Raw genomic sequence first — 12,824 nt, 5'->3', positions numbered from 1 at the left:
TGGAGGAGATCAAGCTGGACATGGACACACAAAGCCCAGTGTGCTCAAGGCTGGGGTGGAGGGAGGGATGTGGAGCTGGGGGGACCCAAAGAGTGAATGGAGAGGAGATTTTGAAATGGGTTTTGACGGTTGAATAGTTTTCCAGATGGGGAAGGGCACTGGTGTGTTCTGACATGAGAGGCCCTGTGTATGAAAAGAACAACAGACAGTCAGGGAATGATGAAAAGTTCCTCGTGGCTGGGGTGGACCAGGGAAGCCCTCCGATGGGAGAGGTGAGTTCTGAATTGAGACTTCCCCTTCCCTGTCGCCCACAGAGGTACTCCATCTCCCAAGAGGATGCCCTCGGGTCGTGGGGGACGGGATCGCTTCACAGCTGAGTCCTACACAGTGCTGGGTAAGGAGGAGGGTAGATGGGAGGAGAGAGGAGTACTCTGGGCAGGGCCCTGATGGGGGGTGGTGGGAGAGAATTCCTTTGGCTGGGGAAACTGAGGCAGCTATCAACAAAGCTTCTGTGGGAATGGTCCCAATAAGGTGTTATTGTGACACTGGAGGAATGGGAAGATTTGGGGCTGAGGGATTAATGGGGGGAATCAGAGCTTATGGGTGTTCTGGACTGGGGAGTGGCTGGGCAGGAGCTTGAGGGGGGATTTCCTGGGGTCTGTGGAGTAGCTGAGACTCAGGGAGTAGCTGAGCCTCGGGGAGTAGCTGGAAAGAACAGTTGCCTGTGGAGCAGCCAGGTTTGTGGAGGAGCTGAAGCAAGACAGGGGCTCGGGGAAGTGGCTTAGGGTGAGTGGAGGAGGCAGAGAGAGTCGCTGAGTCTGAGAAGTGGAGAGAATGGCTAGGATGAGAGGAGCGGTTAGCACCACAGGACTGATTGGATCCTGTGAAGGAGAAGCTGGAGTCCGAGGACGACCTGGAGTTCAGGGGAATCACCACTGTCCAGAAGAAAAGCTTGAAAAAGAAGCCAGGGTAAATGAGGAAGCCAGTGTGGTTTGTACTTTGTGGCAGGTGGCGGCGGGGAGGGCACAAATTTAGGGAGTAGCTGGTTTCTGGGAATGAGTGAGGAGAAAAGCTACCATCTGGTGGGGCAAGAGCGTGCAGAGAAGCTGCAGCTCAGGAGTAGCTGGATCGGGGAGTAGCTGAGGCGGCAAGAATCTGGATCCGGGGTCCGGGGAGGATGTGGACTCAGGGAGTAGCTGAGATCTAGTTGAAGCTTGGAAGATCCGGACTTAACGAATATCTAGGGACGCCTGGAGTATCTGGAAGGAACAGCTGAGGACCAAGCAGTATCTGGAGGGAATAGTTGGGCTCTGGCTGCCCCTTTGTGAAAGGGCACCTGGGACCCGATTCTACCCAGTCCCCCCTGCCCGCTCCGCCCCACAGGGGACACGCTGATTGATGGCGGGGAGCATTACTGGGAGGTGCGCTACGAGCCGGACAGCAAGGCTTTTGGCTTGGGGGTGGCCTACCGCAGCCTGGGCCGCTTCGAGCAGCTGGGCAAGACAGCCGCGTCCTGGTGCGTGTACGTCAACAACTGGCTGCAGGTCAGCTTCACTGCCAAGCACGCCAACAAGGCCAAGGTGCTGGACACCCCCGTGCCCGACTGCCTGGGCGTGCACTGCGACTTCCATCAAGGTGACCCTGGGCCCCCGCTGACCTCTCCGGCCACCCCTGTCCGCCGTCTCTCTGCCCAAACCCCTCTTACCGGTCCCCCTGTTCCTCTTGCCCTCCACCCCAGGCCTCCTGTCCTTCTACAACGCCCGCACCAAACAGCTGCTGCACACCTTCAAGGCCAAGTTCACACAGCCACTGCTGCCGGCTTTCACGGTGAGGCCTCCTCTGCGGCCCAGGGGTAAGAGCGGGCGTGGCGTGAGGGCTGGCTTCACTACTGAGCCTCTCTGTGTCCCCCCACCCCGACGCCGTCCCCCAGGTGTGGTGTGGCAGCTTCCACGTGACGGCAGGCCTACAGGTCCCCAGCTCTGTGCGCTGCCTGCAGAAGCGGGGCAGTGCTACCAGCAGCTCCAACACCAGCCTCACCTAGGCCTCGGGACGGCCCCTCAGCCGGGCTGATTTCGGGGCGGGGGGGGCGCCTCCAGGCCTTGGCTGTTTCAGCTGGGCACCCTCCTCTCACTTGCTGCTTGGAGCCTTAACCCCTGATGGGGTCACCAGTGGGGAGCGGGCACGGGGGCGGGCCCTCCTCCCCACCTCACCTCCTAATAAAGGTCAAACACTGGCCGGGCGGTGCTGCTGGTCTTATTTTCGGGGCTGGGTGGCACTGGGTGTGCCTGGCCCTCTCTGGACCTCAGCTTTCTTGGCTGTAAAGTGGGCTTTTCTTGGGAATTGCCTGGCGGTCCAGTGGTCAGGACTCAGAGCCGTCACTGCTGAGGCCCAGGTTCGATCCCTGGTCGGGGAACTCAGATCCCATGAGCTGTGAGGCACAGCCCCCCACAAAAGGCTTTCCTTGAGGGTCAGGAGGCAGGTTTTGCTGAGCTGAGGACCACCGTGGGCAGTCGTCTGAGGGAGCCCGCACTGCCCCACCCAGCCAAGCCAAACACGCAGGTCCTGGGGTCATTTGAGCTTTAATTCTGGGAGGAGGGATCTGCCTGACTGATGCGCCACACTTGGAGATGGGCCCGCTGGTCCCCTGTGCACTCGGCTGCCTGCTGCAGCGCCAGTCTCCTCTGCAGTTTCCCTTTCAGCTCTGCTGTCACATCTGCCAGCCCTGGGAGTGGGGAGGGGGGTGGTCCCTGAGGCTCCAGCGGCACCAGGGATTCCCCAGTCCAGGCTGTTCTCTCTTATATCCACCCAGGACTGCTGCAGAATTTTCGGGGCCCAGCATAAAATGAAACATGTGTTCAGTGGACATGAGGAATTTCAAGATGGACCCAGCAGAGCATTAAACCAAGCGTGGAGGTCACCCATGTGTGACTACACGGGTCCCCCGCTTGTGAAGCCCACCCTGCATTGACCCCTTACCTGTGGTCGGGGAGGAGGAAGCCTGCGCTGAGCTGACTGCCAGCTTCCTGGCCAGGCCACTGTTGAGGCCTTTTTTGGGCTCTGGTGGACAAGGTAGATGAAGGCTGAGGCTGGCTCTTGGCTGGATGGGAAAGGGGCTGGGAAGAGGGACCCCTACCTGACTTGGGCACGATGGGTGGCTTTGGAGGCTTTGCCTGAAACATGGCCAACTTCCTGGGCTTCGGGACAACTGGTCGACTAGGGGAAGGCACTGCATGGACAGAGATGTGGCATATCACATCCAGTCGTCAGCCCGCTCCTCATTTCCAACTCTCATCCACCCCGGCCGCCACCCACCGTCCCCGTTCACGTAGTTGGCAGCTGGGTCATCTTCAATGGGGATCACATAGTTCTCATCCTGGTTCAGTAGTGGGGGCAGCTTGTCCTGGCTGGACACAGGCGTGATGGACGAGGGAGGCAGCTGCTTAGGGCCACCCCTAGGGGCTGCGGGACCTGGTGGGAAACTGTGGTCACTGTCAGGGCCCACGTGGTGCAGAGACACCTCAGGATGAGGATGTATGTGCACACCTCGTTGCATGCATGTGTGTCTGTGCACGTGCCCGTTTATGAGTCTGTGTGTGTCCCCCTGTGTAGCATATACATGGACACTGGGTGAATTTGCGGAAGTTGAATATATGCAAAGGGTTTATACACACGTGTGTGCATGACATCGCATGGATGCTAAGGTATGTGCTGGGTCGCTTGTCTATATTAGTGTGTACACTAATTTAGTGTATGTGTAAAAGTCTGAATTTGTGCTCTTGAGTGGGTATGTCTGCATTTGTGTGTACGTACGTGATTGTGACGTGAGGTATGTATATGTGTGCTACTTGGGACTGGAACTGTGTGACACCTGTATTCATGCATGTGTGGAGCCACTATCTACATAGGAGCTTCTGATGATGCAGGTGAACACATACAGGTCTGTGTTCATGAGTGTGGCATGTATGTATGTATGTATACTTGGGCCCATCATGCACGTGGGGTCCGAAGCAACTGACCAGCCCAGGGAGAACTATACTGCTCACTCCACAGACCTTTCCAGTCTCTTCTTGCTTAGTAATCGGGACTACCTCCCACCCTGATTTCCCATCTCTACCTACTGAAATCCTTGGGGACCTTCAGCAAACAGCCCCTCCTCCAGGAAGACTCCCCTCTACTCTGCCCTGCCTCCTCTTCTCCCAGCTCTAGGTGCCGCGCCTTCCCCTCCCACCCTCCAGCCCCAGGTTCGACTCCTCAGGGCTGGGACTGTCTGTGCCCAGCCATGCCCGCCCCCTCCATAACCTGGAAGCCCCCAGAGAGCAAGGTCTGGGTAATTTCTCGGTCCCTGCAACTCTGGGTAGAAGATTGGGCACAGGTGGCGCCATGAGGTTCCTAGGTCTTTCCCCACTCTGCCCCAGTGGCGACCGCGGGGACAGGGCATCACCTGGGCCGGGGGCCGAGGGCGCCACCCACACACTCTCGCCATTCTCTTTATCCGCCTCCACGTAGCCTGGAACAGAGAGGGCGGCCTGGAGGAGGCACGGCGGCTGGGGGCTGACCCAAGGGTGTCCGGGTCGGGGAGGGGGCGGGAGAGGCGTGGACTGGGCCCCCAGAGTTCCCTGAGGCTGCACCAACCAATCACTTTCTCGTAGTCATCGTCCAGCAGGAAGGGCATCAGCTGCTTATTGGAGTGCGACACGAAATAGTTGACCACTGCGTCGAGCGAGGTGCAGGAGAACTGGGGTCAGATAGGGGATGTTATCAGGGCTGGCGGGGAAGGGGAGCAGACCTTTGCAATTCCCGGGACCGGGGCCCAGCGCTCACCGGCTCCTCCACGTCGATCACGTACTTGGGGCCCTCGCGCTTCACTCTGTAGTGCCGGACCACCGGCGTCCTGCAAGGGCAGGGGCGAGTGAGTGGCCTGGGTGAGGACAAAAAATGGCCTGCCCCTCGTCCGGGCCCCGCCACCATGGAGGGCCCAACCCCGACTTGCTCCCCTGCACACTGACCACGCCACATCCTGGCGTGGGTCTCTGCAGGGAACCAGGCCCTCGAAAGACTCCACCTCCTAGAAAAACCCTGCGCCTGGTCCTGGCATAGCCCCCCAGGAGGACCCTCCTGTACGGATTCCATCCCGGGAGCCCCCGCCCCCGGCTCCACATTCTGCCTGGCCCCCGCCCCTATATATGACCACACCCCCGCACCCGACGCCCCTCCCACCCCGGCGCCGGGGCCACGCATGCGCACCCGTTGAGCGTCTGGAGCGTGCTGACCGACACTCCGCCCGCGCCGTCCCCGCTGGGCCGGAGCAGCAGGTTCCCGCACTCGGGGTGGCGCTCCAGGAGCAGCTGAGCCTCCAGCCGGCTCACTTTCAGGAAGCACCTAGGGCGGGTCGCGTCACTCACCAGGACAGGCCCCGCCCCCAGAGACACAGCCACGCCCTCCCCACGTAACCCCGCCCCTGGGCACCCAGCCTTGCCCTCCCGTCCGCGACCTGGTTTCTGGAGACCCTGCCTTGCCCGACCCCAGGCCCAGGCTCTGCCTCCGGAGGCTCAGGCTATCCTGCGGGCACACAGGCCAACACTCAGAGACCCATACCCGCCTCCCAGGTACCTATACCCTCTCCTGTAAAACTTGTCCCGCCCACAGGCACCTAGGCTCGCCCATGGAGATCCACGCCCGCCCCCAGGCAGCTAGACCCGCCCCAAACACCCAGTAGGGCTCCCAGCTGTGAGACCTAATCCCCGCCCCTGCCCGGATGCAGTCTTACGCTCAAGACCCAACGCCTGGAGACCCCGCTCACTGCCCTCTCCGGCTCCATGCTGTCCAGCCCGCCACCATCCTGGAGACCCTCGGCACTTACGAGGGCATCTCGAGCGCACGTCGTGCCTCTTCTTTGGCCAGGACCTCGGCCATCATGTACAGGTGTCCGGGCAGCAGGTTCAGGTTAGACGGGACACGGAGCTGAGGGGGGCATTGGGGCGTCTGGGAATGGGAGGCTGTGACTATGTCACGGAGGGGCAAACTGAGGCCAGAGTGCGGATACAGCCAGGATGGGAACCCAGGTCTGGGGGCTCCAGAGCCACCTGACACCTCAGGGGCAAAGAGGGCATAGAGAGGACTTCGGTGATGAGGAGGACAGAGCAAATGCTAGCATGTAGGGTCTCAAACAAACTCAACGGCCTGCAGGAGGCAGACTGGGAACAAATGAGTAACCTAGAAATCAGGAATGTTTACTAACACTCCTGGTTTTTAAGTGTTAGCAGCTGACTTAAATTTATAGCACTTTGCTGGCAAAACAAAAGACGTTTATGGGCTACATCTGGCTCATAGGCCGCCAGTTTGTGACCAGTTTGCTCTACTGGAGAGGTTTGTTTGGGGAATGAAGGTTGGAAATTAAAAAGAGGATTTCCGAGCAGGCCTAGTGGGGAATGGGGGAGAGAGGGGCCGAGGACGACCACTCTTACCTCCACCACCATCAGGATGAAGCCTTTCCACATCTCCCGAGACTCCAGACTCTCTACCTAGGGAGGGAAAGAAAAAGATTTTGTGTCGATGAGCCTCGGTCTAGTCATCTGTGAAATGGGAGTGAGGAATAAGAGTCCCTGTGTCCAAGGGCTGTTTTGAAGATTAAATGAGCTTGAACAGGTTAATTTAGAATGATGTCTGAATATAAGTTCTTAGTAATGTGGGGTACTGTTATTCTTTAATGTTATTACATCAACATTTAAAAAAAACATAAGTCAGATCATGTATCTCCTATGCTTGAAACCCTCCCTTGACTCCTACCTCCCTCAGGGTAGAAGCCCAGGTCCTCCTGGTCACCCACAGGCCCTGTACAACATGCCCCTTCCCCCCACCCCCGCAACCCTCATTCCCTCCCTCTCTCCCCCTCTTTCACTCTGCTCCAGCCACAGGGGCTTTATATATATATATATATATATATATATATATATATATATATATATATATATATATCTCACATCTTCTTTATCCATTCAGTGGACATTGTCAGTGGACATTTATGTTGCTTCCATGTCTTGGCTATTGTAGATAGTGCTGCAGTGAACATTGGGGTGCATATATCTTTTCAAATTATTGTCTTCTCCCGATATATGCCCAGGAGTGGGATTGCAGGATCATATGGTAGCTCTATTTTTAGTTGTTTAAGGAACCTCCATACTGTTCTCCATAGTGACTGCACCAATTTACATTCCCACCAACAGTGTTAGGAGGGTTCCCTTTTCTCCACACCCTCTCCAGCATTTATTATTTGTAGACTTTTTGATGATGGCCGTTCTTTCTGGTGTGAGGTGGTGCCTCACTGTAGTTTTGATTTCCTTTTCTCTAATAATTAGCGATGTTGAGCATCTTATCATGTGCCTCTTGGCCATCTGTATGTCTTATTTGGAGGAAGGTCTGTTTAGATCTTCTGCCACTTTTTGATTCGGTTGTATTTTTTTTTTTTTTTTGATATTGAGCTGTATGAGCTGTTTGTATATTTTGGAGATTAATCCCTTGTCAGCCACATCGTTTGCAAATATTTTCTCTTATTCTGTAGGTTGTCTTTTCATTTTGTTTATGGTTTCCTTTGCTGTGCAAAATCTTTTAAGTTTAATTAGGTCCCATTGTTTATTTTTGTTTCCATTACTCTAGGAGGTGGATCCAAAAAGATATTGCTGCAATTTATGTCAAAGAGTGTTCTGCGTATGTTTTCCTCTAGGAGTTTTACAGTATCCAGTCTTAAATTTAGGTCTTTAATCTATTTTGAGTTTATTTTTGGGTATGGTGTTAGCGAATGTTCTAAGCGCAGGGATTTTTAATTGTCTTAGTCACTGCCTTGACACTAGAAGAGTGTCTGGTACACAGTAGGTGCTCAGTAATGTTAGCTGAAAGATTGGATGATGGCAGTGATGGTCTTTGTGGATCAGATCTTGTTCTGGGCACTTTACATATATTATCCCACTTTTCAGTTGAGGAAACTGAGGCCCAGAGAGGTTAAGTGACTTGCCCAGTGTCACCAACCCAGTGGTAAACTTTTTGTGACTCCATGCTACTATGTGTTAATGGTGGGTGTGACAAGAAGGAAGGGTCTCCTACCAGCCCCACCTTAAGACACCTACCTTGAACTTGATCTCCTGGTTCCGCAGGACCAAGCAGAAGTGGGTGCCACGGTCATGGGAGCTCCCCCAGGGAGCTTCATCTGTGAGCTTCACAAACATTCCTAGGTCTAGCTTCTCCATATGCTGGGGGCACAGTAGACAGGGTCTGAGCACGAGGCCTGTGGCCCCTCAGGCCCCCTGTCTTAGACATACCATCCACGTCCTCTGCTTGGTCCCTGGGGTCAAGGTGGGCCAATTCTTGAGCCTTCATTTCCATCCTTACCTGGGAGTCCCGATTGCTATTGTAGAAATAGAGAGTCAGGCCCTGGAGGCCTGCCCAGAACTTCTTGTAATCCTGTGGACCAGAGTTGGAGAAAGAGAAGGAGGTGAGGTGGCGAGGCTGGGTACCTCCATCATAGTCTACCTCAGGACGTTTGCACTGGCTGTTCTCTCTGCCTGAACACTCTTCTCCCAGATCTTTAGGTAGTTTCATTCATCACCTGCTTTGGGTCTGTGAACAAGTGTTGCCTTCTAGGGGAGGCCCTCCTCATCCATGGCCCGGCTTCTGGGGATCTGTTACTCTCAGAAAGGACCAAAGGGAACCTACAGGGGTGGGAGCTTTAGGAGTAATTTGTGCTAACTCACTTTATGGTTTTCCATGCATCCACCACTCATCCATCTGTTCCGCCCTCCCATCCTTCCACCCTCCCATTCACCCATACATACATATAACCCCCTGTCCCCTTATCCACCCTGTAAATATTAACATCTCCTAGGTGCCAGGCACTGGGCTAGGTGCTCAGTCTACAGTCAGAATTTCACAAGGCTCTGGACACTAGAAGGTCTGCAGATTCAGGATTTCCCCCTCAGGATTCTGAATTCCAAATGTCCTAGCTCTCTGGAGGCCGAAGGGGCTGATACAAATCAGATTATAAGATTGTAGAATTTGTTTTTCACCAAATATTCCCTGAGCACCTACTCTGCGCTCAGCTCTGTTGCAGGCAAAATAATAAATGGGGCATGGCTTCTTTTTCTAAATAGATGATGTTTCGGGAATTCCCTGGCGGTCCAGTGGTTAGGACTCCGTGCTTTCACTGCAGGGGGCACAGGTTCCATCCTTGGGGGTGAGGGGTGGGGGTGGGGACTAAGATCCCGCAAGCTGCATGGTGCGGCCAAATAAAATAAAATAATGATGTTTTAGAAAGGTAGAGAAAGCATAGATACTTAAATCCTCCAAAGAAGAGAAATTAGCACCCTCAGGGAGGGATAGATCCTGGACCAAGAGATCACAGAGGAGGAGAGAAGCCCTCCAACTGGGAAATCTGGGAAGACTTCCTGAAACAGGAGGTACTTTAATTAGTGCATAATGATAATGAGGGTAGCTCTTATATTGACAGCGATCAAGCATCCATCAATCCACCTATCAATTCATCCATCTGCCTATCCATCCGTTCATCCAGCCGCACATCCATCCATTCATTCTTTTTATCAACTTATGTACTCACCCACACATCCATCCACCTGTCTACAAGCATACCTCATTTTATTGCACTTCACAGATATTCTGTTTTTTTCTTTTTTACAAATTGAAGATTTCTGGCTACCCTGCTTTGAAGAAGTCTTTCGGCGCCATTTTTCCAACAGCGTTATTTTTTTTTATTTTTTTATTTTTTGTGGTACACGGGCCTCTCACTGCTGTGGCCTCTTCCGTTAAGGAGCACAGGCTCCGGACGCTCAGGCCCAGCGGGCATGGCTCACGGGCCCAGCTGCTCCGCAGCACGTGGGATCTTCCTGGTCCAGGGCACGAACCCGTGTCCCCTGCATCGGCAGGCAGATTCTCAACCACTGCGCCACCAGGGAAGCCCCCCAACAGCGTTATTTTAAAATTAAGGTACGTACATTGTTTTTTTAAGATAGAATGCTATTTCACACTTAATAGAGTATAGTCTAGTGTAAACATAAATTTTATAGGCACTGGGAAGCCAAAAAATTCATATGACTCACTTGATTGCAATATTTGCTTTATTGTGGGACTTCCCTGGTGGTCTAGTGGTGGGACTGGGTGCTCCCATTGCAGGGGGCCTGGGTTCAATCCTTGGATGGGGAACTAGGTCCTGCATGCCACAACTAAGAGTTTGCATGCTGCACCTGAGAAGCCCGCCTGCCGCAGCTGAGGATCCCACATGCTGCAACTAAGACCTGGCAGCAGCCAAAATAAATACATACATACATACATAAGTACGTAAATACATACATAAATAAATAATATATATTTGCTTTATTGTGGTGGTCTGGAACCAAACCTGCAGTGTCTCCGAAGTATAGCTCTATGTATCCATCCATTCACCTATCTGTCCCTCCACCCAGTCACCCATCTGTCCATCCATAGGTACATACTACATATATACATTTTACATTTATTGAAGACCTACTGTGTGCCAGGCACTGGGAATACAGCAGTAAGTGATTAAACTCACATGGTCAGACCTACTTTGTCATGCACCAGCTATGTGCCATCCATTGCACATTGTTCAAGCTATCTCTGCCTCAGTTTCCCCACCTATAAAATGGCAATAATAATGGTGCCTGCCTGGGACTTCCCTGGCAGTCTAGTGGTTAAGACTCCGGGCTTCCACTGCAGCGGGCACAGATTCGATCCCTGGTCCAGGAACTAAGATCCCACATGCCTCTTGGCATGGCCAAAAAAAAAAAAAAAAAGGTAACTGCCTCAGAGACTGCTATGAGAATTGGGTGAATTAATACATGCAAAGCGCTGAGTCAGATCCTTGGCATGTTAAAAGTTATCCCTTGGGGCTTCCCTGGTGGTGCAGTGGTTGAGAGTCCGCCTGCCGATGCAGGGGAGGCGGGTTCGTGCCCTGGTCCGGGAAGATCCCACATGCCACGGAGCGGCTGGGCCCGTGAGCCATGGCCGCTGAGCCTGCGCGTCCGGAGCCTGTGCTCTGCAACGGGAAAGGCCACAACAGTGAGAGGCCCGCGTACCGCAAAAAAAAAAAAAAAAAAAAAAAGAGTTATCCCTTGGGACTTCCTTGGTGGTGCAGTGGTTAAGAATCTGCCTGCCAATGCAGGGGACACGGGTTCGAGCCCTGGTCCGGGAAGATCCCACATGCCATGGAGCAACTAAGCACGTGTGCCACAACTACTGAGCCTGCGCTCTTAGCCCACAAGCCACAACTACTGAGCCCGTGTGCCACAACTACTGAAGCCCGCTGCGCATAGAGCCCGTGCTCCACAACAAGAGAAGCCACTGCAATGAGAAGCCCACGCACCGCAACAAAGAGTAGCCCCCACTTCCCGCAACTAGAGAAAGCCCGCGCGCAGCAACGAAGACCCAACGCAGCCAAAAATAAATTAAAAAAAAAAAAAAGAGATATCTCTCTTCTGTAACCATGCCTATGGCCTTGTCAACCCATTTTATTTTTTTCGTTTTAATTTTAATTTTATGTTTTTGGCCTCACGGTGTGGCCTGTGGGATCTTATTTCCCCAGCCAGGGATAGAACCTGCGCCCCCTACAGCGGAAGTGTGGGATCTTGACCATTGAACGACCAAGGGAGTCCTTTTTTTTTTTTTCTCTCCATTTTATAATAGAGAAAACCGAGGCACAAAGATGCAGAGTCACTTGTACACGGCGTGGGAGTCAGGACCGCGCGGAGCAGGGATGTGAACTTGGGTCTCATCCTCTGGGGCCCTCGTGCTCTTTCTTAACCCCTGAGATCTCCTGCCTCTGGATGCTTTCTAGGCTGGGGAGGATTTGGATGTGTGGAGGCCGAAGGACGGGAGGAGGAAACGGGAGGAGGAAACTGCCAGGGCAAAGGCAGAGAAAAGCCTGGTTGGTTTGCGTCCTGGTAGGTGAGTATGCAGATGAGGAGGGGGATGGGCCTTAGTGGGAACCAGGCTGGGCTTTATTCTGAGGAGGACACACACACACACACACACACACACACACACACACACACACACAGCCCCTGGCCAGTATCTGGTTCTGTGGGACGTAGCCTCCATTAATTCTCACTGTCCCTCCTCACAATCTGTACTGACTTTGACCCCTGGATCTGAAGTTCACAGAGTTAGCTCAGGGCCGGGGGTGGGGGGGGGAGGGGAGGTGTGGGAATCAGAAGACTCCCCATTTCCTGGAGTAAAGTCGTTGATCCTGTTTGTATCCGAGAGAGACATAAAGAGACCAAGACAGAGAGAGATGGAGCCAGGCAGGGAGAAATACAGAGAAAGAGAAAGAGCTCAGGTCAGAATCAGAGACACAGAGAGAGACAGAGACAGACAGAGGGACGTAACCTTTCCCAGCCCCCAGTCCATGCCCTGCCCCACCCAGCACCCACCGCATTATCCTGGGCCGGTTGCGGAGGTCTAGGCTCAGAGAGGTGCTGCACCTGCCTCGGCCGCCCAGCAGTGCCAGCTCCCTGGCCCGTCTTACCCGGTCTCGGGGTCCCTTCTTCTCCAGGAAGCTTTCGTGGTAGTGTGAGGGCAGGCTCCTCTTGGGCTTGGGAACCCGGGGTGGCCTCAGGGCCAAGGCCATGGCGGGCCGGGTCTTTGGCCTGGCCTCTCCCTCCAGTGGGTGCCCCAGCTGAGCCAGGAAGCAGAGAAACAGGTTCCAGGGGAATTTCCTCTCTTCTGTCAGCTCCCGAGCTCCCTCCCCTGCCAGGGCTGGATGGGGGCTGGGCCTGGGCAGGTCCCGAGATCTTAGGGAAATC

At 54.1% G+C, this 12,824-nt stretch overlaps 2 protein-coding genes across 11 annotated transcripts in view; one reads left to right on the top strand and one right to left on the bottom strand.

Annotated features, from left to right (window-relative positions):
• Positions 1-2,233, top strand: part of FSD1 (fibronectin type III and SPRY domain containing 1) — an 11,120-nt gene extending 8,887 nt beyond the window's left edge. Inside the window, exons 10-13 of one of the 2 annotated variants that reach the window (XM_067734141.1) lie at positions 315-394; positions 1,384-1,635; positions 1,739-1,827; positions 1,931-2,233. In XM_067734141.1, coding sequence (XP_067590242.1) covers positions 315-394; positions 1,384-1,635; positions 1,739-1,827; positions 1,931-2,041 — 532 coding nt within the window. In that variant the 3' untranslated portion in view covers positions 2,042-2,233. Of the gene's footprint in view, positions 1-314; positions 395-1,383; positions 1,828-1,930 lie in introns of both variants that reach the window. The other variant, XM_067734140.1, reaches the window with a different exon arrangement.
• Positions 1-12,824, bottom strand: part of STAP2 (signal transducing adaptor family member 2) — a 16,364-nt gene extending 3,540 nt beyond the window's left edge. The window contains exons 1-13 of one of the 9 annotated variants that reach the window (XM_067734144.1): positions 12,548-12,822; positions 8,383-8,454; positions 8,121-8,243; positions 6,465-6,521; positions 5,861-5,961; positions 5,245-5,379; positions 4,822-4,891; positions 4,633-4,735; positions 4,442-4,507; positions 3,313-3,468; positions 3,134-3,226; positions 2,977-3,057; positions 2,561-2,814 (exon numbers count right to left, since the gene is read on the bottom strand). In XM_067734144.1, the coding sequence (XP_067590245.1) occupies positions 2,708-2,814; positions 2,977-3,057; positions 3,134-3,226; positions 3,313-3,468; positions 4,442-4,507; positions 4,633-4,735; positions 4,822-4,891; positions 5,245-5,379; positions 5,861-5,961; positions 6,465-6,521; positions 8,121-8,243; positions 8,383-8,454; positions 12,548-12,649 (1,266 nt within the window). In that variant the 5' untranslated portion in view covers positions 12,650-12,822 and the 3' untranslated portion in view covers positions 2,561-2,707. Of the gene's footprint in view, positions 1-2,560; positions 2,815-2,976; positions 3,227-3,312; positions 3,469-4,441; positions 4,508-4,632; positions 4,736-4,821; positions 4,892-5,244; positions 5,380-5,860; positions 5,962-6,464; positions 6,522-8,120; positions 8,244-8,312; positions 8,455-12,547 lie in introns of those variants that run through there. The other 8 variants (XM_067734145.1, XM_067734143.1, XM_067734146.1 and 5 more) reach the window with 8 other exon arrangements.

Source organism: Pseudorca crassidens, chromosome 3 (genome assembly GCF_039906515.1).
Source record: "Pseudorca crassidens isolate mPseCra1 chromosome 3, mPseCra1.hap1, whole genome shotgun sequence".
In the NCBI taxonomy this organism is placed as follows: Eukaryota; Metazoa; Chordata; class Mammalia; order Artiodactyla; family Delphinidae; genus Pseudorca; species Pseudorca crassidens.
This window is presented reverse-complemented; position numbering and strand designations above follow the sequence as displayed.